Source organism: Dipodomys spectabilis, unplaced genomic scaffold, assembly GCF_019054845.1.
Source record: "Dipodomys spectabilis isolate Male_0828 unplaced genomic scaffold, ASM1905484v1 ptg000096l, whole genome shotgun sequence".
Taxonomy (NCBI): domain Eukaryota; kingdom Metazoa; phylum Chordata; class Mammalia; order Rodentia; family Heteromyidae; genus Dipodomys; species Dipodomys spectabilis.
In genome coordinates, this window is record NW_024870773.1 from 16,815,908 (window position 1) to 16,843,451 (window position 27,544).

The 27,544-nt window shown below is 43.2% G+C and overlaps 1 protein-coding gene across 1 annotated transcript in view; it reads left to right on the top strand.

The window, feature by feature from the left end:
• Nucleotides 1–27,544, top strand: part of Frmd4a (FERM domain containing 4A) — a 194,090-nt gene that overhangs the window by 87,163 nt on the left and 79,383 nt on the right. The window contains exons 6-11 of the mRNA XM_042686012.1: nt 897–953; nt 1,990–2,012; nt 16,532–16,615; nt 21,647–21,712; nt 22,009–22,066; nt 26,883–26,969. Coding sequence (XP_042541946.1) covers nt 897–953; nt 1,990–2,012; nt 16,532–16,615; nt 21,647–21,712; nt 22,009–22,066; nt 26,883–26,969 — 375 coding nt within the window. The remainder of the gene's footprint in view (nt 1–896; nt 954–1,989; nt 2,013–16,531; nt 16,616–21,646; nt 21,713–22,008; nt 22,067–26,882; nt 26,970–27,544) is intronic.

Below are 27,544 nucleotides of genomic sequence, written 5' to 3' on the forward strand. Positions count from 1 at the left end.
CACAGCACCGCTTCCGGTTTTCTAGTGGTTTATTAGAGACAAGAGTCTCATGGACTTTCCTGCCCGGGCTGGCTTTGAACCGTGATTCTCATATCTCAGCCTCCTGGGTAGCTAGGATTACAGGCATGAGCCGGTGCCCGGTAAAAGCATCCTTTTGTGGTTTAAAACAATATATGAATCCTGAAAAACAAAATACACATTTGATTTTGTTCCCAAGAACTAAGGATAAGTTTGCACTTTTAAAGGGCATAGCCCTAGATCACAATTAAGATTTGAGGAAAAAATAATAGAACATAAACATACTGGAACTCCTCCCCATCGTGACTTAAGCCATAGAAGCCTTTGCAATAAATAAAATGGTTCTCTGTTCCCAACAACATGGTAGCCCTTTGCTACCCTGAGTTATGAGCACATGAAAGAAATGTCCCCCATGTAACCGAAGAGCCACAGATTTCAAGTTCCCTGTCTTTGGTTTTAACATGAAGAATCATGATCCCATTAATGCATTTCTTTCCACGGTACCTTGCCACCAGTTCTAAAGTGGGAATTTACCATGAAAATGCAATTGATTATCAAGCACCCCTACTCCAGTGATTAGCGAGGTGAACAAGATTGTAACATGCTGGACACGGTGCCCTCCGTAATGTCTCATCCAGACTTGAGGATGAAGCCTGTGGATGCCATGGAAGGAGCACTGGTTGTCTCTGGTTCAGAGCAATAAGGAGGGTGTCTAGCAATGTCAGGAGGCAGGAAATTCAGATCTGTGGTCTGATATTCCCTGAGTGTTGAGATTCTGGGGGACTCCTCAGGGAAGATTAAGTCTCTTTGCAGAGTGCTGTCGTGAAGAAGTCATAAAGCATTACCAAACTTACCTTGCCTGCTGTTTTTCCTTTCAGGAGCTTATTGACGTTGACAGTGAAGTGGTATTTGAATTAGCTTCCTACATTTTACAGGTAAGTTGCTCTACCCAGACTAGAAGAGGACCTGCACAGGCAGGGCCATATGCATTCTGTCTTCTTTTTCCTAGCTGGGAGGGGCTAGTAAGAGCATGATCCTATGGCTATAGATGGGTTTTACTATTCCAAGTTGTTAAGACTGTATGTCACTGTCAAGGAAAGTAGGTGTTTAAGCAGTGGCTCTACTTTCTTTGAGTTTTGTACCCTTTTCTTTCCTGGGAAAAACCAAGTGAATAGCTAGAATGAATTGCTAGTGAATCACTCTGTGTCACTTGTAATGACAAAGCAAAAAAAAAATTTTTTTAAGCTTTTAGCTTATGTAAGAGAGGGAGAGAGTCAGGGAGAATGGTGGAGTGAGTAGAAATGATTCCTTCAGCAAATATTTAGCACTGCTCCATATCAAGATCTTAGTCTTGATTCGCTGAATTTCCATGTCCCTACCTCTTGAGTCTTTGGTATCATTCAGAAAGAACTCACAGGACAAAGTGACATAAGAAATGGTTCTGGTCAGGCATAGTAGTGTACACCTGTAATCCCAGCTATCTGGGAGGATGAGGCAGGGGTTGGCTTGAGGCTAAGAGTTCAAGATCCACCCATAACATAGCAATTCGCTGTCTCAAAGAAAGAAAAGTAGGAAGAAGGCAGGAAAGGAGAGCAGGGAAGGGGAGGGAAAAGGAGGGAAGGGGGAAAAGGAAAAAGGGAAGGGGGAAAATAGTTTTATCTGAACACACCGTCAGATTTAGAAAACACACACACACATTAGACCAGGGCCTGGGAGTAAAAACTTGCCTATCAATTTATTTGTAACTTTCTAAAGCTTAACTTTCGAGTTTCCTATTCCAGGGGAAGTGCATGGACTCCCTCTTGTCTTCCTGTAGTAGTGGGGTTAGAGTAACAGGTCTTGTAGAGTAGGGTGAGAGAATACAGGTCTTGCTGTAATCTCAGGGTTGCTGGCGTGATTAAAGCAGGTATTTTACAGACTAGCACTGCATTTGTGTGTTGGGCTGATGTTCTTTTTTTTTCCCCTCTACAGGAAGCAAAGGGAGATTTTTCTAGGTGAGTTTACCAATGGGGTATTTTTCTTGTTTGTTTTGTTTGGGCTTTAAAATGTATTCTGTGGCTTTCCCATTAAAAGATCTGCGGTGCCTATCCTTTGTCATCTGACTATTATCTGACAGTTGATTGATGTGTATCAGCGATGAGATCCACCTGTCAGCTTGTGGATGGGAACAGATAGATCACACAGAGAAAGATCAGTAATGTACCATACTAAAGGAAAATCCCATAGGTTACTAGAAACACAGGAAGTCCTTTCCTTCCTGCTTGAGATTCTGTTGGAGATGATAACACAAACAGACTTAGCTATGGGGTAACCCTATAGAAGGCAAACTTGAATTTTCCCATTCATTCCATAAGCACCACCCAATGAGCAGCATGGCTGAAATTGCCTACAATCGAGACTGTTCATGACCTTCACAGAGCAGATTATTGTAGCCATCCCTCAATGGGACTGTGCTCAAAGACAGGGACTTTCCATGCATTCTACATTATCAAACTCCTCTGTGGAAACCCAAGATGCTTTACATCAAGGTCTAGCTACAAGTGAGAGGAGATAACCACACACACAGAGCAAAGTGTGGTATCGGGGCACATGAAAATTGGTATTAGAAAGAAATTGAGCCAGGTACTAGTAGATCACACTTGTAATCTTAACTACACAAGAGACTGAGCTCTGAGGATCATAGTTTGAAGTCATCCCAAGCAGAAAAGTCCATTAGACCTCTAAAAACTTGTAAGTGGAGATGTGGCTCAAGTGGTAGAGTGCCAGCTTTGTGTGGAAAACCCAAGTTAGAGTGCAAGGCTCTGAGTTCAAGCCCCAGTACCAGCATAAGTTTTTTAAATTATACTTAGACTTCCTCAAGAAATATATGTTTTGCTGTGCTTTGAAGCTTTAATCTGTAAAGGCAATATAACTAAGCTGGAGGTACATGTTTCATCAGACATTTCCAAAAGGTAAAAATTCATTTTTAAATCTAAAGTAGGCAAACTTTTTCTGGGAAAAAAAAGCCAGTAAATAGCTTGGATTTGGATTTTGCAGGCCATGAAATCATCTATTGCAGTCACTCAGCCAGTGGGCGTGAGTGTGTTTCAATAAAACTTCATTTAGGAAGACAGAAATTTGGATGCTAATATGTTTTCTTGTATCATGAAATCCTTCTTCCTCCTCTTTCTCCCCTTAGTTCCCCCCCTTCCTGATCTTCTTCCTCTTCTTCCTCCTTCTTCCCTCCTCTTGGTCTTCTCTATCTTTTCCAGGAAGATGGTTGAATTTGGCCCAAGTAATAGTTTACCGACCTCTAACCTAAAATGTGATTTCTTCAGCTCTTTAGATATTTTCATAAGGAGATCTCCAAGTTACGTCATTCAGGTTCCCCAAATCCTTAGTAGAAAGCAGAGGTGTCCCGTTTTTTATTGAGAGTGACTATACAAAGCTGGATCTTAAACACAGTACTTAGCTAATCTCTACTTACCGAACTTGTTCAATGAAACATTTTCAGGTTGTCAAAACTACATGATAATTTGCCTGTGTTATTTTCTTGTGATCTTAATTTGTTCTAGAAATGTGGGGTTTTGACGAGTAGTAGTGTATCTACTTGAAAGATTCCTGCAGTTCTATGAAATTTCACAAGCCCAGTGGATTCCAGTGCCTAGTTTACTTACTCTGAAGACCCTTTTTCATTGGCCAGCTCTGACCTCCTACTGTAAATATTATTTATTCTTAAGAGAACCCTGACAGGATGGAATGTGAACTGGGAGCAACCTCATGTGGCCCCACAGACCATGCAGCCTGGCCACACGGATTGCCAGAGAGGAAGTATACAGGCCAGGCCCGGCAGCCATTCATGGCTCCCTTGTGAGCTGGTAGAATGCCAGGAGGGTTGGCTGGAATCAAGGAAATCAAGGGACCTGGTAGAGCTCTATTTGTCAGGGAGCTGTCTAAAAGGTTGTAACTGTAGCTGTCAGGGGAGAGAAATAGCTGTGAAGGGAGAGGAAGGTCAGACACTTTATGCTAAGGTAGGTTATCTCATCACTTAAAACCCACCCCCCATAGACAGAAGAAGTGGTGTGTTCCACGTGACAGACAGGCCCTTCTTCTCAAGTAGGCCTGGTGGTTAGGACAACGCTTCAGAAGTCCTGTGAAACTGATTCGTTAGAGACTCCTGGAGTTGTGAAATAAGAGGAGTACTTTTAAATTCCTTGTGTCTGAACTCCTTCCCATCCACTTCAACACAGCGTTGATGACCTTGCATTTCGTGGTTGAAGGTCAGGCATTTCAGATGTGCCCTTCTCTGGATTTAGTTTTGGAGAAGGTGAGTTTTGTGATTAGCTCTTAACGCGTGACTGTACATTCTTAGTTGTGAATAAGTGGATGGCTTTGACGTGGAAACATACCCTGTATGTGGGGTGCATTTTCCTGAATGACGTGAATAAAACAAAATGCCAACTTAGAAATATAGAACTGCAGGGAACGGCTGTTACATATATAATACAGGGTCCAAGGCTATCTAGAATCCAGATGACCAAATGGCTTTTGAAAGTTTTGGCCACATACAAAAGGCACTGTAATTCTCTCAGGTCCTGAGGGGTCTTGAATCTCTAATTTCTAAACAGCTGTTTGTTTTTGTTTGGGGGCCTGCCTATATCTCTATAACTAGGGCCTACTTTGTGGAATAAGTATTAGAAATCTACAAATTATGGGAGTAATTTTCTTGAAGCACAATGGAGGAAAAAAAGGTTATTTTTTTTTAACAAGAGAAATAAGCACTGGTACACTTTTATAGAGAAAAAATAAGCACATATATACTTTAATAGAGAAAAATATAATGACAATCCAGGAGAGTGAATGTACAGACTCTATTCTTCTTTTTTTTTTTTTTGACTATTTTGCTTAGCAAATCCCTGAAGGCTTCCTCTTACGTAACTCTCTTCTAGTTAATGGACATGCTCACTGGCTTGTCTTATTGAACTGGACAGTGAAATGTTGGGTTTAGCATTGCTGAAAGCAAATGAGCAGAGAATAACCAGATAAGTAGTATTGTCTGTGATAGGAAGAAATATAGGTCATACATATTCAGATTCTGACATGTAGAGGACAAATGTGTGCAATACGTTAAAGGATTAGGAAGTCGCTTTATCTAAAGATAATGTTTGTTCACTTGTATTATTTTCCGGAGCATAACATGGGTAATCTTATTTCATTTCCTGACATATATACACTTAAAAAGAAACATTTTCGCGTCTGTCAACTTTGCAAAAGTCAGGAGTGTTAGCTTTTCTGTTTTAAAAACAATCCAGTAGCCCCAGAGCTGTGGGATCAAGGGAGCTACGGAAGGACCAACAGACTTATAACAAAAATTCTCCTTTGCTCATCTCCAGTGCCTATGAAGCAGTAGCCAACCAAGCATGCCTTTGTTCATCCTATTATCATGTTTCAAGTGCTCAGCACTGATGTTCTTATTTTTATAGCATTTTCAATCCTTGAGCTATTATAGAAAAAAATACCTTCTTCTTTCCTAAGGTCAATGCAGAGAACACGACTTAAAGTGGCTGGACATCCAAACTTTCTAGTGATATTTGAACTTAATTTGATAAAGGACTTATCACCATACCCTACAAAAATGACTTAAGGGGAAGTTAGCTGAAAACCCTACTGACCAGGGACATTTCTCTAATTTGAGAGTCAACTCACTTGTCACCCTCTGTCCACCTTTCTTAATGGGAATTGACCCAATTTCTATGATAAAAAGTAATTTTTAAATAGAGGAAACACAATGACTGGGTGCTATAATGTGCCTGTCATCCCAGTAATAAAGCACAAATAGGAGGACCGCAGTCCAGACTGGCTCAAGCATAAAGCAAGACCGAGTCCCACAAATAAAGCAGGAAAGAGACTTGGAAGAGTGCCTCACGTGGTAGAGTGCCTGTTTAGCAAGCTCCGGCCCTGAATTCAAATATGAGTATCACTCCTACTAATAATATAACTTTAACATTTTGCAAAATTGAAATGATTTTAACTGCTTAGAGATCATCTGGCCGTTATCAGAGTCATACAAAACAACTATTGTGTAGAATTTCTTTCTGCTACCCAGGTTTATTGGAAGCAGATTAGCAAAGCTCCAGGTCACCTACTGGGGACCAGAGAGTATCATCATCATCATCATCATCATCTTATTATTATTATTGTTGTTGTTGTTGTTGTACCAGTCCTGGGGCTTGAACTCAGGGCCTGGGCACTATCCCTTAACTTTTTCACTCAAAGAATAGCATGCTCTACCACTTGAGCCACAGCTCTACTTGTGACTTTTTGGTGGTTAATTGGAGATAAGTGTCTCACGGACTTTTCCTGCACAGCTAGCTTTGAATTGTGATACTGAGATCTCAGTTCCCTAAGCAGCAAGGATTAGCCATTACCCAGTAGAAATAAATCAAGGCCTCATGCGTGCCAGGCAGGCATTTTACCACTGTGTTACACCTCCAGCCCTCTAGGAGCATAATTTTACAGAGAACGGGGCTTACTCATGCTGATCACTAATCCAGGATTCTCTCTGCATGAGATTTATGAGGACCAAGAAAGCTACCAACACCTGGAAGGGAACAGTGGTAAGGAGATGCCTGTAAGATCCAGGGCCGGTTTTGCCTCCCTGGTAAACTGCCTTCTTTTAGATAAGCTTGCCATTCCAAACAAATGGAGCCACCAAAGGAGAAGAAGTGAGGTTTGGATCACATACTTCTAGGTCAGTTAATAAGACATCTGCGCAAAATTAAATGCCAGTCTTCCTGAGAGAGTATCAACTTATCAAGGTTTTGTGGTCTGGAAGAATTCTTACTATGTCCTGAGATAGCCATCGGTAGGGTTCTAATTCTATTCTTAAAAAATTGTTTAAAAAGTCATGCTTTAGGAAGTAGAGTGATGCATGACTCAGTCAATAGAAATAAATAACAGCCCTTCATAAACAAGGGAAATTGATTTTCTTCTCAATTTCAGAAGAGGAGTTGGAGTATTTATTTGTACTGAAAAAAACATTCCCATTAACTTCCCAGAGGCCGCATGTTCTGAGGTCTCTGTGAGGACAATTACAGGCAAAAAGAATAATGACTTTAATATTTTATTTTATAAACTATGTGGTCGCTAGTCTGTATGAAGAAAAAGGAACTTTGGTGACACCCCTCTCCCCCCCCAAAAAAAGCCCTCTTGTTTAAAAACAACAACAGAAACCTTGGTCCACCTTTTTCAAAGCACATTTGTGAATAATAAACTAAAGTTGGCTCACTGATCTCTGAAAGTTCCAGAATCTTAAGTCTCTTCTGGTCAGACCAGAGGATACAGTCATAAGTTAAAGCAAAAATTTTAGCAAGTCAACAGGAAATGGAGACAAAGAGCTAATTCTCTTCCTAAAAGACTTTTTTTTGTTTTGTTTTTTTTTTACTAATATAAACATTTGTACCAACTGCTATCTTGACAAAGATGACCAAGTTTTTTTCTTACCCAGCTGACAGACAAGTGTTGAAAGATGATTCTTTAAAAATGGTCTGTAAATCACAATTCGTACCAGTATCATTATTTTTCCATTTACAGAGTGGTTTTTAACTAAAACAAGTCTAACTAAGCAAGCTCAGTCTGAAGTCATTATGAAACCTTTTGGGTTGTTTATGGTCTATTTTCCTCCAGTTGTTTAATTTCCAGGAGGGAGAAAGAGCCGCTATCTCACTATCATATGCATGGTAAGAGAAATAGATTTGCAGAGACTTTTAGCTAATTAGTGAAAAACGATTCTGACAACTATGTAGAGAATCATTAATATCTGGAATGCAACTTGCATAGATGCACAGCCTTGGTTATACCTAAATGTTTAAACTTCCTGATTAGAAACTTCCTAGAAAAATTGTTATATCTTAAACTATAAATATACCTATCAGCCCAAGGACAACCTTGGTGAGAAGAGTCAAAATGATAATTCTCATATATGACTTTATTTTTACAAAGAGAAAGAAGAGGGATGTGGGAAGTTTTTCCCATGATTTCAAAATGACCTTGAGAAGCAGGAGTAATTCAGGAGCAGCTGGGGGACCTTTGTGCCAGCAAGAGCTTTTGAAAACAACTATATCTGAAAACACAGAAACAAAATGTTCAAGTCAGTTTTGTTTTGTGCCCTGAAGTCCATTGGACAGAGCCTTTTAGTACTTTCTGAAGTATTATAAAGTATTCAGGCTGGGCACCAGTGGCTAGCTACTCACAAAGCTGAAATCTGAAGATCATGGTTCAAAGCCAGCCTAGGCAGGAAAGTCTATGAGACTATCATCTCCAATTAACAACCAAAAAGCCAAAAATGGAGCTATCTAGAATGCTAGACTTGTAGACTTGAGTACAGCACCCAGGCCTGAGTTTAAACCCCAGGATTGGTACACACACACACACACACACACACACAGAGTGTTGAGAATCCTTTGGGGTGTATTAAGCTAGATACTAAGGAGGAAAAATTGTATGATGACAAATTATTCCCTTTTGTTAAGGAGTTATTCAGTCTCAATATCCCATTTTGAATAAACTCTGAATAGGAAAAAGCGGTCCCTTAGTTATAACACTGTGGCAGATTTTTAGAGTTGAGATTCCCAAACCAAACAGTGACACTTACAAAAATTAATCAGTTCTGTTTTTCTCATCTATTTGGATCAAATTATCTACCCACAATCATATACTTAAAAAGCAATTTTTAAACTCGTTTTGAATTTTACACATTTGAAACTAAATTTGCAGAATGCTCCTTTTAGCCTAGGACAACCAGCCTCATCAAGAAAGAAATCTCTGCTTACATAAGTGAACAATTAGCATCCAAAATAAAGACCCATTGTTCACAAGTGTCTGTAACTTGGCCCCTATGAACAGATGATAAATTAGTATGGCGTATTTATCCACAACACATGTTCTGAACATATAATCCCATGCTGGGGGAAATCTCTTACGCTGCTTCCCTGGGTGGGTAGATGTCAGGGAGAATGACAGAGGTTTTGCATATACACAGGTTCAGTCCCATGGTGCATTAAAACTGCAGCATTCCCATGATTGGAAAAGAAAAGAGGCAGAGGAGGAAAGACACAAGGAGGAAATCAAGAAGAGATAGTTGTTTCCTGCATGCTTGAACTCAGGGCCTCAGTGTTGTCTCTTAGGTTTTTTCATTCAAGGTTAGCCCTATACCCCCTTGAGCCACAGCTCAAGCTTTCTAGTTCTTCGGGGATAAGATTCTCACCTACCTGCCAGGTCTGGCTTTGAACCAGATCTCAGCCTCCCAACTAGCTAGGATTACAGGTGTGAGCCACTGGTGCCCAGCTCTGCATGCCTTTCTGTTGTTGTTGTGTTGTTGTTGTGTTGTTGTTGTTGACCATGGGGCTTGAACTCAGGGCCTGGATGGTGTCCCTGAGCTCTTTCAGTCAAGGCTAGTGCTCTACCATTTTGTGCCACAGCACCACTTCCAGTTTTCTAGTGGTTTCATGGACTTTCCTGCACAGGCTGGCTTTGAACCCCAGTCCTCTGATCTCAGCCTCCTGAGTAGCTAGGATTACAGGCATGAGCCACTAGTACCTGGCTCTGCATGCTTTTTAAAGATCAAATGCAAACAAAAACCTGTAACATCCTTTTAATCCATCTCAGAATTTTCTAGTTTTGTGGTAGGGTTGGAGAAAGAAATCTCTCATTGATATTTGAAACTTTTTAGATCAGTGCTTCCAAATTCAAAATTTGGAGGGTTTGAGACAGGCGACTCAGAGCTGGGTACCAGGTTTCCTTTACCACCCTAGGCAGGGGTTTGGACAGTGCCTAGCATTAAACTCAGCACTTTTGCCCCAAAGCACAGATGCTTCTGCCAGGACAGAGAGATGCAGGTCAATCGTGGCCTTGAGTAAAACATGGATTTGTATGGACCAAGGTGGCACATGTCTGTAATCCCTACTCAGAAAGCAGAGATAGGAAGATCACAGTCTGAAGCCACTAGGGCAAAAGCGTAAGACCCTATCTGGTTTTCCTCCAAATTGGTTAAGAAAAGCTGTTTCTTGAAGCTTTTTGGATTTGGGAATTGTGGCCAAGGGATTGGGAATCTGAAATAAGCTTGTTTTACAAAAGAATGGACCTTCCTAGAGAAGCTTACCTTCATGATGCACCCGTAAAACATGGAGGCGTCGGTCCCACATAGTATAGGATATGCCCGTTTCTGAGCATCAGATTCCTCCCTTACATTATGTATAATGTTCTGGGTTTCTCTGCTCTGTTGTTTTGTGTATAGAGACAAATCAAAGCAACTGATTTCAGGAAGAATTCCTTCATGTTAAGCATACACCACTGTTGGCCCCAGGTTTCTCCTACAAATTGTTGACATCTTGTTTGACCCAAAGGGAATTTCCTGAAAAAGTTCTTCCCTGCTTTTTTAAATATGTTTTTCATTGTAAAGATACTGTACAAAGGGGTTACAGTTCCATGAGTAAGGTAATGAGTACATTTCCTATGGAGCCCTGTACCTCCTCCTTTGTTTTTCCCCTATCATCCCTTCCCTCCCCACCTACCTCCTCCCCCCACCCCAAAGTTGTAAAGTTCGTTTTCAACATAGTGTCTTGTACATCTCATTGTTACAGTGGGTCAACCTGTATCCTTATTTAAGCATTTTGTTATTTCCTTTCCCCTCCCCAAATTAGAAAAATGTATATACAAGATGCAGGGCACCAGAATCAAATACAGTGAAAACGGGTTATGCCATGCAGGAAGAACATACAAAAGAAACAAAAAATATCACATAGTACATTATAAGTACATTAAAAACAATAGCAAGAAAGAAAAAAACCACTTGTGTCCCTATCTTGGGGTTCATTTCGCTTAACATCATCTTATATGTCATATGTACATAGCTTTTGAGCTTTTCTGCTTGTCCTAGACATATACTAGTTATTGCAAATTAGGGAAACCTTCAGACCTGTATTTCTTTGGGCGTGGCTTACATCACTTAATACCTACTTTTATAAAGGAAAACACATTGTACATTTTGTTCATCATCTTTTCAGGCTTAATTTCCACCTGTACTTCATGGCTGTCTTAATTAAATACATTGTTACTATTCATTAGACAAGTCCTTATTGCTTGCATAGTTAGAAATCTTTGTTTTCCCCTAGTAGATCATTCACATGTTGCTACCCACGTTGTAGGTGCTTAAATACAGGACATTGTCTCAACCCACCACTACCATGAAAAACTATTATAATATTGACAAACTTGTTTTATGCTGATAATATTAATAACTATCTAAAACATTTTAGTAAAATCTGGTTAATATTTTTTTAAAAAAGACTTCACTATGTATGGTGGTACTGTCTTTAATCTCAGCTACTCAGGAGGCAGAAGCAGAAGCTTAATGAGTTTGAAACCAATTTTGCAAAGGTAGCAAGACTCTGTCTCAAAAACAAAGCATTAGCAAAAGGGTTGGTCATGGTTGGAGTAGTAGCACACATTCCTGGCATATATTAGGCCCTGGGTTGAATCACCAGTATGGCAAAAGACTTGAATTATATTGTCAGTCTAGTAATTGGTTCTCTAAGAAACCGTTTGGTGTGTGTGTTTTGCTCAAAGTAGACCATGGTTAAGGTATTTTTAAATAAATTTTATTATAATATAAACTATATGTGAGATATATATTAGCACTAGTGGGGTTTGAACTCAGAACCTTGCACTTGCTAAGCAAGTGCTCTACCATTTGAACCTTGTCCCAACCCTTATGGTATGTTTTAAGTTGGCATTTTGCCAGGTCCCCTGGACTCTGAGGATACTAGCAAAGTGAAAATCACTGAGCAATGGAGCTGGAAACTTCTAGCATATTCACTAAGCTACAGTCTCACAAGTTTTGGAAGATAGAGTGATCCACCTCTCCCATGAGGGCAGCTTTCTGATCTCGAGCTGCAGAGTTGGGCTAGATTGACTAAGTCACTGCAGATGTTTACAAACAGCAGAAGGCAAATAGAACATTTCTTTTCACTCATCCTCTGGGACAGATTAGGAGTCATGGATCCCTTCCAGAATGGAATGGATTTCAATGGGCTTCACGCCCTGATGATTTCTTGTTGCAGGTTTTTGTTGTTTGTTTGTTGGGTGTAACCCTGCCCTGGAGGAAGAACAGAATTCTCCAGAAAGCTTCTGTGAGGAAGTCTAGCCTGTGGCTAGCAGTGGGGAAAGTTGTTTGCCAACAAATGAGTGGTTGGCAGGTAAAGTGACTCCTTCCTTCCCAAATACACTCTAGATGTGCTGGTGCAGGGAGAGCCACACTCAAGGTTTAGCTCTTTTCTGGATTGCTTCCCCCACAGTTTCAGCCAATCAATTTATCTGATTGAAGTGTCTTTTGATCTTTAAGGTGTCATCTTTGGCACTAATATGGCTAGAAAGGACCCAGAAGTTCATGACTGTGGGCTTCTGAGTGTTTGCCCAACTGAGCATTTGTCTAAGTAAGTGTCAAACTATTCCTGAGAATCCCTAAGCACTAGGGACCCTTTGTGGAACCCTTCAGAGCATCTTCTGCTTCCTCCTGGCGCACTTTGAACCCTTCTAGGCTGGAACTGAAGATTCTTAGAATTCTATGCCTAGCCTGACTTTCCAGCCATATTGTTCTTTTTTTTTTTTTTTTTGCTGGATGTGGGGCCTGAACTGTGGGCCTGGGTGCTGTCCCTCAGCTCTTCAGCTCAAGGCTAGCGCTCTACCACTTGAGCCACAGCGCTACTTCCAGCTTTTTCTGCTTATGTGGTGCTGAGGAATCGAACCCAGGACCTCATGCATGCAAGGCAAGCGCTCTGCCACTGAGCCACCTTCCCAGCCCAGCCATATTGTTCTTTACCACCAGCTGCTCCTGTTTCATAGCTATATTTCAAGTTATATGGCCTCCTCCACTCAGCTGTGTTCCCCTGAGGAGAAAACTGATAGAAGAAGGTGGGGAGAGAAAGAGGTGACAGATAGATAATGGGTGGATAGATGAATGAATGAATAGATGGATGGTATATAGACAATATATAGATGGATGGATGGATAGATAATGGATGAGTGGGTAGATAGATGATGGATGGTTGGGTGGGTGGGTAAATAGATGATGGATGGATGGATGGATGGGTAGATAGATGATGGGTGGATAGCCCTATCCTTTGCTTCATGCAGATTCTTCCTCTAATGTGCTTTTTACCAGAACCCCAAAGGGCCTTTATTTCCTCTGAACTTTCCTAGTTGATTTAACATGATCAGACATTACCCACAGAGTCAGTTGTCTCTGCTAGATAACTCTTGTACTCCTCAGCTTCATCCTGAGTTGCCTTTTAGATAAGGACCATGTGCATCTCTCTGTAGGCCCTACCATACTTTCCATATGACAGAATGGACTCTGAATGCCCTCACCTTGTTGACCATGAAGAGGTGTTGGAGGATGAACAAGGCCAAATCCACCGTGCTGGAAATGAAGGTGGCATGGTGAAATTCACTGAAAGCTATGGAATTGAGGGGGATAACGGGGATGGGGGGAGAGAGATGAAGAGAAGGGTCAATCTGATTCAGATGCTGAATTGTAGATGCCTGTGTAAAATACCACAGTGAAACCTCTTTGAACAATTAGCACACAAACTAGTAAGAATAAAGGATAAGAATGTCAAACAGGCTGGGCGCTGGTGGCTCACACCTGTAATCCTAGCTACTCAGGAGGCTGAGATCTGAGGATCGCGGTTCAAAGCCAGCCCGGGCAGGAAAGACCGTGAGACTCCTATCTCCAATAAACCACCAGAAAACCGGAAGTGGTGCTGTAGCTCAAGTGGTAGAGCGCTCGCCTTGAGCTGAAGAGCTGAGGGACAGTGCCCAGGCCCAGAGTTCAAGCCCCACGACCGACAAAAAAAAAAAAAAAAAGAATGTCAAACAGATCCTGTCTGGAATTAGGGCCCTAGTGGAAAGAGAGATGGAAAACAGAGATGGTGAGTGTGAATATGGTCAGCTGACTTTATGTACAGGTACAAACACAGAACAGTGGAGTTTGTTGAGATTGGTTTGGGAAAGGGATGAAGGCGAATGATGGAAAGGGTGAATCTGATCAAGGCTCATTGTGCCTCTACCACCGTGTCAAAATGAAAGCTGTCCAGCTAATTGATTCTAATCTCCCTTGCCAGTTAGATTATAAAAATCCCAAGTACTTGTATATTTTGATTCGATTATAAGTTGAGCTTTTCCTTCTATTTGGTTGTTCAAACATCACCAGCCATAGTGCATTTGAAAAATACTCTTTCAGCTGGGCTCAGTGGCTTATACATGTCATCCTAGCTCCTTAGGAGGCTGAAGTTGAGAGGATTGTAACTGGAGGCTGGCTTGGTTAAAAGTTTGGGAGGAACCCCCCCCCCCATTTGAACCAATAAGAAGTACCTATCATCACAACTACATGAGAAGCATAAGTGTGAGAATGGAAGTTCAGGCCAACCAAGACCCTCTTAGAAAAATAACAAAAGCAGAAGGTTTGAGGACATTGTTCAGGTGGTAGATCACTTGCTTAGCAAGGACAGGGACATGAGTTCAAACCTCAACAACAACCCTCCCCTCAAAAGGTAAAAGCTTACCAAACATGGGATTACACCATTGTCATTCCAGACCTTGGGAAGCTGAGGCAGAGGAAACATGGGTTGATCCTGGGATACATAGCAAGACCTTAAATATATATATACATATATATATATATGTGTGTGTGTGTATATACATATATATATATATATATATATATTTTTTTTTTTTTTTTTAGTCGGTCGCGGCGCTTGAACTCTGGGCTTGGGCGCTGTCTCACAGCTCTTCAGCTCAAGGCGAGTGCTCTACCGCTTGAGCCACAACATCACTTCCGGTTTTCTAGTGGTTTATTGGAGATAAGAGTCTCACAGATGTTCCTGCATGGGCTGGCTTTGAACTGCAATCCTCATATCTCAACCTCCTGAGTAGCTAGGATTACAGGCATAAGCCACCAGCGCCCGGCATATTATTTTTTTAAGACAAGAAAATTCCCTTTCTAGAAGCAGTGACAATGGTACCAAACTTGCAGGTAATTCCTTATCACCACTTGGAACTATTGGCATGGTTTTCTCCAAGAAAGGTTTTCTTTCTTCCTTTTTCTCTCCTCTTCCTCTTTTTTTTCCTTTTCTTATTCCCTCCATCCCTCATTCCTTCCTTCACACTCTCCTTTCCTCCCTCTCTCCCTTCCTTATTTTCTTCCTTCTTCTGTCATATTTTTCCATTAATCTCTAAAAGACACTGCCTAGTGTTCAGTGGCCAATACCTATCTGCCCTTGCTTTCCTTGTGCAACATAATCACTGCTGACGGCCCAGGCTAGAGCTACAGATGACAAGCAGGGCTGGAGTTGAGCCGTGGCACCCAGCTTGGCATCCTGGGCTTTTGGATAGGCGAACAGAGATACCACAGCCACCCTCAAGTGGATGCCACTGGTGGTTCTAAACAGCCCTGTCCTGAAGGGATGTAGCAAGTGGCTGAGCTGAACATCAGAAGAATACTGATTAAAATAGGGGAAGGCTGGGACTGTGGCTTAGTGGTAGAGTGCTTGCCTAGCATGCATGAAGCCCTGAGTCAGTACCACACACACCAAAAGTCAGAAATGGCGCTGTGACAGAAATGTGCTAGCCTTGAGCAAAAGAAGCTCAGGGACAGTGCCCTGGCCCTGAGTTCAAGCCCAGGACTGGCGGAAAAAAAAAAAACTAGGGGGAAACTTTTGTTTTTGCTGCTGTTTTGTTGCTGTTTTTATCTGCTTTGGCTTTGCAGTGCTGGGGAATCAAACCTAGTGGCTGTGCATACTAGGCACTACCACTCAGCTACATCGCCAACTTAAATCTGGTTTCTTTAGTTTTGCTGGGGAAGAGAGGGGCGGTGATCTCCCAAACCTGAGCCCACTTGAGTCTGTGTACAAAACTTCCCATTCGTAGCAGACGCCACTTCGTGTGCTCTCAGTCATTTCCAAGCCTTGTCAAAAAGCCAAGATTATTGACTTACATCTTCGAGCGAGTCATTTCCAATGTGTGGTAAAAATGAAACAAAGAAACCCAGCGTTGAGCATTAGGGAGGCCCCACAGTGGTCAGGGGCACATGGTGATATTGCCCATTCCTGGGGGCCTGCCAGCCCAACTGCAGGGCCCTGGGGACCCCACGCCTCCCTGGATTCATGCCAGTGGCTGTTCAGGGTCCCTCGATCTGCCAGAGAGTTGAGACAGTGCCTTGGGTGGTCCTAGCACTGGGCTGGAGCTGGGAGAGGAGGCCTCTGGGCTCTGTGACATATGTTCTTCTCCATCTATATTAATAAATAAGATATTAATAAATTTAATAAACTATTAATAAAGATAGGCTCTCTTTCCTGCCTCTTCTGACGAAAGGCAGCAGGCCTCAGGACCTCAGATGAGGTAACCAGGCCAGGCCGTGTTAAGTCATGTGGTTATTTTTTCTGAGGGTGAGTAAGTTTCTTGGTCTTCTCTCTCTCAGCAATGAAGTGGTGAGGAGTGACCTGAAGAAGCTGCCAGCCCTTCCCACCCAAGCCCTGAAGGAGCACCCCTCTTTGGCCTACTGGTAAGACCCCTCAGAATCTCCCAGCAATCCCTCATCCCCAGGAAGTGCACTGGGTGCTGGTGGGACCTACCCAGTACTGGCTTTCATGGCTCTCACCAGCTCCACTATGTCTTCGGAGATCATTTTTGGTTGTTTGTTGTTTTTTTTTTAAGTGGTAATGTTGTGTGGAAGAATACCCCTTAAAAAAAAAAAAAAGGAAGGTTTCACTTCGGAAGCTTTGCCTGTTTGAGAACTTTCCCTGTGCTGGTAGAGCTCCACGTGGGAATTCTGTCATTCAGTGACAGGAAGAGGTGTGGGGAGCAATGTAGGGAGTGTTTTTTTCTTTGCCAAGAGAGAAATAGATTCTTTTCTTTCTCACTGGTGTTCTGTATCTCCTGAGTTTCTTCCTTTGTGACGTTATTCCATCTCTGGATCCCTGAATTACTGAGTGATTCAGACATTTGGAAAGTTCCAGATTGTGGCCTCAGCCACAGTGGCCCAGGGCTCAGATTTCTGGGCAGTGTGATGCAATCCTGCTGGACACATCGGGACTGACCACTGCCTTCTGACCAGGACAGGACTGCTTTCCCAGTGTTCCTTCTGACTCCTTCATGGAAATCCATGTAACTGCTCTGAAGATAAGACCCAAGTAAAACAATCACAGCCAGATGCCTATAATCCCAGAAACAAACAAACCCCACACAAGTTCATTGTAATAAGACACAACATGTCGCTGAGCAAGCACCTCTGCCTGCTTGTTCTAAAATATTTGGATCGCTAGAGTTTCGTCTCATCTGGACACTTCTGCTCAGATAGCTTTAACAGTTTCTTCTGCTAGGGTACACCACGCCTTGATGCAGAGTTCACTGGCTAGAGTTCACTCTAGCTCTACAATCAGTTCTTTCTGAGAGATCAGATTCACCAAGGGCTGGGTTCCCTGTCTAAGGCTGCCAGCTTCCATCGGTGTGCTGGTACCTCTAGCTGCAGTTCTGAATGACCTATCACTCTTCCTCTGGAAACACAGATGTGAATAAATAGCAGCTCAACCTTCTTTTTTATTGGCATAAGTTGTTTTGTACATAGTAATGATTTCAGCATACCATTTCCATACCTGCATATAATGTACATTGATCCTATTCAACCCTATTATTTTCTATATATATATCTATTATTTTCTATATATATCTATTATTTTCTTACCCTTCTTCCCTCTCCTTTTTTCTCTTCCCCTTCCATCTTCCTAACATACTTTTGTGACCTTGGTTGCTTTGTACTCTTGTCCCCTAGTCTCCACAAATATGATACTTGGCTTTGTGGGATTCATATAGTTCCCTTAACATGGTGATCTCCAGTTCCATCCATCCTCCACCAAGTGATTTTAGGTAACAGTTTTCGAGCATTATTATCTGTTCCGAAAGAACAGAGTCTGTTTAATCTGCAAGTGCATCATGTGTCCAAACTTCCAATCTTTGCAGTCTGGTCGTGAGAGCTCCCAACATAATGACATTCTGTTTCTTTGTTTATGAAACCCTCTGGCCTTCCTCCCAACTGCCCATGTTCCATGGGCCTTATCTTCTGGAACCCAGTGGTGAAGGACATAGGGATACATGAAGGAGACTGGAAAAAGGCAATTGCCATTGAGAGCTATAATGTTGCATTGTCTGGAGTCAGAAGTGCCCTTGGCTTCATCTCTCCCTCCATCCTCTCTCTGTGCATTTGTTTCCAAACACTATTTATTAAACTCTGATACACATTTCAGAGCTATCAACGCCTCTTGTTTGCTCACCCTCAGGACTCAGGGGTTTTTCTTGCATTGTCTGTACCAGCTGCTCCGTGCAAATTATTATAACACAGAAAGACCTTCCTTCAGGCGCATGCATCTGTTTTTGTCAACATGAACATCTTTGTCTGTAGCTAGACCTATACTGTCTTGATAGTATGTCCCTTCCCTTGATGACCAGGCTAGCATTTCTCCTGGGTCTCATTCAGACCCACCAGCACTTAGGCCATGATCTATATGCACTGAGAGTATAGTAGGACAAAAAAGCCATCTGCATAGAGCAGGTGAATCCATAGCATGGGCCATCTAAAAGGTACCAAAAAAAAAATCTCCCAATGGAGTCAGGTACTAGTGGCTTATGCCTGTCACCCTAGCTACTCAGGAGACTGAGCTCTGAGGATCTTGGCTTAGAGCCAGCCCAGGCAGACAAATCCAAGATACTCTTATCTCCAATTACCCACCAAAACAAGTTGAAAAATAATAAAAGATAAAAATGGAAGTGGGGGATAACCACATCTGTTCACTTCAGACTCCAGTTAAGACAGGAGATAAGCCCCCGTCTGTCACTGGAAAGCAGTACAAAGACAATAATGCTGAGCCATCCCGCACTCATCACCAAGTGTTTAATAGACCACATGGTTCTCCAGAGGAGATGACTGACACTGAAAGCCACAGTGATAAGCCTGGAGCCACAGAACAAAGCAAGATCAAAGTCCTGGCCTCCATTCTCCCTCCTGGGCCAGTCACCCCTACCACCTGCCTACAAAGATGTCATTCCTGACCAAAACCCTGACTGGTAGAGGCTGACAGCTCCTCCAAAATCAGGAGCCATGTCACCATTCCTATTTCCCTTCCCACCACCTGTGGTTTCCAGCATCCCCTTGGCTGTAGAGAGATGATTTAACTTCACATCACCGCCCAGCCCTTGGCCAGAGTTCATTCAGCCTGAATCCTGGGTGTCACACTGCCCTCCAGACAAATGTTTTGAGGTTTGGTTCACCATGATTCATGAGTTTCTCATGGTTGGTCCATGGGACCCTTACCACAGATCCACTAAATTGGATACAGTTTCCAATATAGTTTGCAGAAGAAGTTGCAGGGCTGAGGGCAGGGGGTGGTGCGGGGCAGGGGTGGGGGAGACAAGCAGGGAGTGGGATTAGTCCCTCGTCAGCATCATGTATGTTATCACATGGTAAACCCACAGTGTTTCTTGAGAGTCTCAACTACTTAGCTTGGGCTGTCCTAGAACTCCTGCCTCAGGCTCTCAAATGGTGAGATTACAGGCATGTGCCTCCCCCATAGATAGAAGAGAAGAGCCAGGAAAGCAGAGGCCAGAAGAAGTCACACTGTGGAAGCCTGTGGTCAGGCTGTTGCTGTAAGCAGAGGAACGGACACCTGACAATATTGCAGACATTCTCTCACGATGTTTTCCTGAGCCTTAAGTTCACCACTACCCTACTGCCTTGACTCATCACCCTACCTCCCTCTCAGAGACCTTCTTCCCCATAGCCAGAAAAGAAAGAAAAGCTTGTATTCACACTGAGTTGCTTGACCTCACCAAATCCCAGGTCACATGGTAGGGAAGACACCAACACAGCTGTTGGTGTATCAGATGGGTAAGGAGGAGACCAGAAGAGCAACCCTGAAGTTCCTGAAACAACTCCGGAAGGAGTTGTACTGAGGCTGGGGTTCCTCGAGAGAAAATGTCCCTCCAGGTTTGTGTGCTGGAAGCGAACCCTGTCACATTTCCAGTGTAGGAGCTGCGGGAATGTATAGTGGTCCCTTCCTGAACAGCAGGTCCACAGAAGTGAGCATTCCCCAGGTAGAAAAAGGTTCCTCCTCGTAGTGAGCCAGCATCCATCCTGGGAACCTAGAGGAACCTTTCCTGGTGATGAGTTCTAACCGTCCTGCATCAAATCTCAGGACACTGAAATGCAGTCATCATTGAAGATGAAGGTTGTAATTGAAAGAGAAACCGGTTTCCCTTGAGGATGACTCCAGGAGCATATAGAAAGATGACAGAGCTAGAAAGGAAAAACAGAACTAACTGAAGGAAAGAAGACTTCACACCCACTCATCATAGATAATATGGGTGAACAAATGGCATCTTAAAGGAATGCATCTAGGAGCAACACCACTCCCATCTTGGAGCTTTTCTGGGTGATTGAAAGGGTCCTTTTGGCTATAGTTGAAGAAAGACCATTTGGCCAGGCCTCATGGAGGCGGTGGTTTGGGGTGGGACCTGAGGTCTCCAGTCTGCACCTGTCCCCCAGTCCCCATGATTCCCAAGCAGCAGTGGGAGCAGCCATTGTTTCCAGCTCACTTCTCCAAGAAGGCAGTACCCAGGTTGCCCTCCACTGCCTCTTATCTGCCTGACTAGCCATTGACATCGAAGAACCAGCTAATAATCTCTAGTTGCTTTAGAACTAAGATTTCAAGAGGTGAAGGTACTGCCATCTCATCCTGGTAGCTGGTTTATGGTTTCCCTTAGGCTTTTGTTAACCAGGCCCAAATGACAGAACTTTCCTTCCTCCTTGGAAACACCAAATCTCAGACTCTTCAGAAAAGTGGGGTTGTGAACACTGATTAGAGTCAACCGCTCCTCCACCTCAGGCTGGAGTCCATGTAGCATAGAAGGGGAACAAAGAAATTTAAGCAAGGTGATGTCCTGTAGCCTCTACTTATAGCTTCTTCTCTCCTAGAAGTCCAAGATAAAGCTCTCTAGAGAGTGTGGGTTCTCTGAGGGGAAAAACCAGCCTAGTACCCCACTCAGAAAATCTATAGCTGGGCAGGCACTGATGGCTCACGTCTGTAATACTAGCTACTCAGGAGGCTGAGATCTGAAGATCACAGTTCAAGGGCAGCCTGGACAGTAAAGTCTGTGAGACTTTTCAATTACCATCAAAAAGCCAGAAGTGGAGCTGTGGCTCAAATGGTAGAACACTAGCCTTGAACACAAAAGCTCAGGGACAGTGCCTAGGCCCTGAGTTCAAGCACTAGGACAGACAAAAAAGACAAGAAAAGGAGGAGGGAAGAAAAGAAAAGTGGGTGAAGGAAGGAGAAAGGGGAGGAAGAGAGAGAGAGAGAGAAAAAGAGAGAGTCCATAGCCCAAAGATTTCACGTAGGCTGTTTGAAGACAAATCATTTTTCCCAGAGTGGATTGTTCCATGGAGCTTTTGATTGGATCCATCAAGCTTAGTAGATGCTTGGAAGCATCTCAGTCAGCAGGATGTTTGGCCTCTACTAACAGAATTCTTTTCTTTTGATTCCAGTGAAGACAGAGTCATTGAGCACTACAAGAAACTGAATGGACAGACGAGAGGTCAAGCAATTGTGAAGTAAGTGGTCCTTCCCAACACTTATGAAGAATATGTGTGAATGTGTATATGTGTGTGTATGTGTGTGTGTGTGTGTGTGAAAGAGATCATATGTAAGGTTGTTCTCTTCTGCTTAGAAAACAACTATCTGGGGAAAGGGAGTTTTTCAACAATTTTGCAAATAAATCATCACCCCCCCAGAACTTATCACACATACAAAAGAATAAGAATAAAAATAGCATGTCTCTGGTACCAGTTCTGCTGAAATAACCAGCCTTGTGTGCATTGTTTGTGTGTGTGTTGTGTGTTGTCTACAGCTACATGAGCATCGTGGAGTCTCTCCCGACCTATGGGGTTCATTATTATGCTGTGAAGGTAAGCGAACTCACTTGGAAAGTGACCTCCTGCCCTTAAAAAACTAAACAGTATAGCCGGGTGTCAGTGGCTCATGCCTGTAATCCTAGCTACTCAGGAGGCTGAGATCTGAGGATTGCAGTTCAAAGCCAACCCTGGCAGAAAAGTCCTTGAGACTCTTAACCAATTAACCACCAGAAAACCGGAAGTGGTGGTGTGGCTCAAGCAGTAGAGCACTCGCCTTGAACTGAAGAACGCAGGGAACAGCACTCAGGTCCAGAGTTCAAGCCCCACAACTGAAGGGGGGGGGGGGGGAAAGACTAAACAATACAACAACACAATTATGAAGTTTTTTTTTTCACCTTTTTTTTTTTCCTTTTTTGCCAATCCTGGTGCTTGAACTCAGGGCCAAGGCTCTGTCCCTGAGCTGTCTTTTGCTCAAGGCTAGCACTCTACCACTTGAGCCACCGCACCACTTCCAACTTTTTCTGTTTATGTGCTACTGAGGATTCGAACCCAGGGCTTCATGCATGCTATGCAAATACTCTGCCACTAAGCCACATTCCCAGCCCTGTTTTTCCTCCTTTTTAAACAAGGAGTAAGAAGCCAAGCACTGATGGCTCACACTTGTAATCCTAGCTATTTAGGAGACTGAGATCTGAAGATCATGGTTTGTAGCCAGCTCAGGGAGGAAAGTCCATAAGATTCTTATCCCCAGTTAACCACCAGAAAACCAGAAATGGTGCTGTGACTCAAAGTGGTAGAGAGCTAGCCTTGAGCAAAGAAGCTCAGGGACAGTGCCCAGGCTCTGAGTTCAAGCCCCACAACTGACCAAAAAAAAAAGAGTAAGCATAAGCTGGTCAGGAAGAATGCATGCTAGGGAGATCAGGCAACTGAATTTCCCCCTCAGGTACTGACACTTGATACAGTCACATACTGGAACTCAGTGCTTTCTTTTGTGAAATAGTAGAATAAATCCCTACATGCTTTCAGTCTCAGAGGAACCCTGGGAGATTGGGACTCTGGAGTATCTTGGTAGAAAGACTCTGGGCAATATAGGAAACTGTAGAACAGAACCTTCCAGCAGAATCTAGTACTTCTCTTGGTGGCCCAGTTCATGTATATAACTTCAAGAAGAGAACAGGCTGACAGATTGAATACATGACTATTTAAGCATCTACAGATGCTCACACCTGTAATTCTAGCTACTAGGGAAGCTGAGGTTGGGAGGATTGAGGTCTAAAGCTAGCCAGAAAGGAGTTGTGAGACGCCCTATTCAATCCGTAGCTGGGCACACCCCAAGCTACATGAGAGACTGAGAGTGGGAATACTATGGTTCTAAGCCTGTCCAGGCAGAAAAGTCCACAAGATTCCATCTACACAGAGAGAAGCTGGAAGCAGCAGAGCACACCTGTGATCCCAGCATCCAAGAGAAACCTAAAACAGACAGATTGCAGCTTAGGCACACACTTGTGTAGGAAGAATGACTGCCAGTGAGGTCAGGTGGCAGTGCTTCATGCCTATTATTCTAGCTATCCAAGAGCTAAGGGTAGAGGGAGCTAGACTCAAGGCTAGGCAGAAAAGCTCACAAGACTCTATCTCAAAAATGACCAGCCAAAACCAGGGCAGGAGGCATGGCTCAAATGGTAGAGCACCAGCCTAGCAAGCACAAGGCTTTGAGTTCAAATCCCAGTACTTCCAGAAAGGAAGGAAGAAAGGGAGAGAGGGAGGGGAAAAAGGATGGGAGCTATGTTTTTACATATTGTAATTGCAAGTCCAATGTGAAATTGGGCTTTTAATTCTAAATTCTCTTTAATTTCATGCATAGTGTACCAGTGTAAGATTTATCCTTTAAAGTATACCTCTGTGATCTCACAAGAAGGAAAGTTTCAGGGTGGTAAAGTGACAGCCAGCGAATGAAGGAAAGTGACAGATACTGAGCCCCAGTCCTGATCTCAGAAGAAAACAAAGCCAACAGTCTGGGAAGGTGGCTCAGTGGTAGAGTGCTTGCCTAGCATGCATGAAGCCTTGGGTTTGATTCCTCAGTACCACATAAACAGAAAAAGCTGGAAGTGGCGCTGTGGCCCAAGTGGTAGAGTGCTAGCCTTGAGCAAAAGAAGCTCAAGGACAGTGCCTTGGCCCTGAGTTCAAGCCCCAGGCCTGGCAAAAGAAAAAAAGAACCCCCCTCCCCCCCACAAAAAAGAAGGAAAATTTCCCTTGTTCTGACTTCATTTGCCCCTCAATAAAAAGATGAAGGAAGCCATTGCCCAAATTCCAGCCAAAAAGATACATTTGCCAGCCAACTATTCCAAGTATTGTTTCGTTTCCTTTCAGTTTGCTTCTTAATTTCTTTAGACTGAAACGTGCACCTGTTGCTTTCATTCTGTCTCCTCCGTGACAGCTCATGGAGTATTTTGTGTACCACTGGCATGCGCTGAATCGCCTATGTCGCACAGTGCTAAACAGCAGACTTTTGATGGCAAAGAATACGTTGTCTCGTGTTCTGTTCCATAGTCCCAGAACACAGTGTGGCACCTGGCACATAGTAGATGCTCAGTAAATATTTACTGAATGACTGTATATTGGGAAATGAGTCAAGGGATGGCATTGTGCGTTTCCAAAATGAAAACAAGGGTTGGAACTAGAGCTGTCAGCCTCCCATGGGGATCCAGTATCATCCAGCAGCTTAAATTCTTGCCTGGATGAGACTAAATTTTTCTTGATTTCCCACCAGAGTTGTTCTCACCAGTGAGAGCTCTTAATCTCTTTGGCCATTGTTCACAGAGTGTATTGCCGCCGTCACACCCACCCCAAGCTGTTTGTAGGCAGGGTCTAAAAGTAGGGTGATCTGGCCTTCTTTCCCAAATGAGGAAAGTGGGCTTCACCCTTGGCCACATTGTGCCCTGCGATGTAGCCACTGGAACCAATGAGCAATCATGTCCCCAACAGGAAATTCAAGTCTAGGTAAAAAGAAGCTCAGAATTTGCCAGGATTAATCATAGCTAGTGAGAACTATGGAGCCCATATTCCAGTTGCTGTAAAGGACCATATAGGTCTAACAGGTGATCCTGACAGGATACTAAAAGCATTTCATAGAAATCAAACCATGAGGAATTGTGGGAATGTTTAGGGGGGTGGAGGAATGTTTCTATTCTCTCTCACTCTCTCCCCTCCCTCCCTCCCCCCCTCCCCCCCCCCCTCTCATGTGGTACTGAGGAATTGAACCCAGGGCTTCATGCATGTTAGGCAAACACTCTACCACTAAGCCACATTCCCAGTCCCCTCTTATCACTAAAAGAGATTGAGAAATTTGCCTCCTCATGAAAGTTCCCCATGGAAGATCTTCTGGATAGCAAAGCCCTATTTGAGACACAGGAACCTTCCCTTTGATTTCTAAACTGGCTTCCATCTTTGGTCTGGCTCTAGAATGTAGCAGAAAGGCTGCCTCTTAACCTATATGGTTTGGTTTGGTTTTGGTTTTTGCATTCCACAAATAGTTTTCTATTTGTTAGACACCAAAAGCAGAGCTTATGATTTTTTTCAAAGGGCCCCAGGAGTGTTTTAAGTGATTAGCTCTTGAAATCGCAAAACATAAGCAATTGCTCTTCTATTTATTGGGAAAAGAGTGCTGGAGCACAAGAATAATCCATTTGAAACAAGCTCACTGATTGGCAGCCTTTCAACCTCACGAGTGCCCAATCATAGGGTAATGACAACACATCCCTGCAACATTGTGTTTTCTCTTGTTCTATTTCCTGAAATGAGTGCAGAAGACAGTCTACTTACAAAGACAGTGGTTGAGGACGAAGATTTTATACTGGTTTCAGATTTTGTAGCGTGGTGGGAGGGCAACACATGCTTGGTGTACGTGAGGCTCTGGGTTCAATCCTCAGCACCAACAAAAGCAAAGCAAAATTGGGGTGAAGATTGTACCAGGCTCGGGTGGTACAGCATCTGCCTAGCAAGCACAGGCCTTGAATTCAAATCCTAGAACCACAAAATAATATACCCTTTAAAGCTGCAAATCATTTCTCAAGGTTTATCTCATTTATCTTTGTACTTCATAGAAATAACTCATACTTCATAAATGTTTGAAAACCATCACAGAAATTCTGAAGTTTTAGGACACTCATCATCTGTGAGGTCTATCTGGTTATTCAGAGACCTGAAATTAGTGTAAATCTGTATTCATTTAACAAGAGTCCTTGTTAATGAACAGAGGGATTTGGTGTTTCTAATTCAGTCCTGAGAATGTTTTGAATTGTCCAATGACAAGAACTTTAAGATCCTGCCTGGCACCCAGCCGTCCCCATTTGAGGTGATTCCTTCCAGCCCATGCTACCATTGGCTGAGGGTAGCTGGGGAGGGCTTAACTTACCTTTAAGCAGGGCCAACTCACTGACCCCCATGGTCTCTGCGAGTACCTCTAGCTCTGACAAGTGAGTATCAGTTCTTTGCACAGAATGTCCTTCCTGTATTTTTTGGTTGCTCAATATCTTTCAAGTTTTCTTTTGTGATACATGAGAGGCCCAGACCAGAAAGCCTAAAGTCTTAGAAGGAAAAACTGGACTGGAGCACTTACTCCTAACCTCCAGGAGGAGAAGGGACGGGGAGGGACCAAGCCTGTGCTTCAGAGCTAATTCTCCAGTCCAGGTTTTGGTCCACGTCACTGTGTCTATATAGCTCAGCCCTCAATGGGCACACCTGTAGGCAGGTGGGCTCCATCCATCCCAAGGAAAGTGAACCACCCCTTGTCGTCAGCTGAGCCAGGAAATCCCTTGACCTATGTTTATCTCCTCTGATTTTTTACTTACCATCCCTCCTTTGGATATTGTAGGACAAGCAAGGGATACCATGGTGGCTGGGACTGAGCTACAAAGGAATCTTCCAGTACGACTACCATGATAAAGTGAAGCCCAGGAAGGTAAGGGTGATCTCCTCTGTGCTCTGAGTGGCTCACATTTTGAGAGGGGAACAAGTTGAAAATGGTAACACTGTGAAACCCAAGTGTTTGCCAGTCTCCCAGCTAAGCTATGTATTCAAATGACTCCATGGTAATCCTATCTTGAGTTTTTTGGGTAAATATTTTCTCTCATCTCTAAGGAAACTTTTAAGGTAAAATGCCTTGGGTCAGATCTCTCAGAACCGGTGGAACTGTGGAAGCCTATATACTCTGGGAAAATGAACTCTTGAAGCCTGAGGCCACTCCTGAAAGTTGGAGGAGGTCATAGGTCAAAAGGAAGTGAAGTAGAGAGTAAGAAGAGCTCCTGAAAATCTTGCAAAATAACTTTATGGTACAGAAGCGATGAGAGAGTAAAGTCATTTGCTAGAGGGCAAGGGAGGGTGAGAAGGGTCTTCAGTGTCATTGGAAATACAAAACAAAATGCATGATGGCGCGCCATCTTGGAATTTTCTGCTTTTCCTTTACCCAAACAGATTGGAAAATTGGAATGGAAAAATATCTTGGAGACCAGTGCTGTCATTCAGAATCTCTGGCAG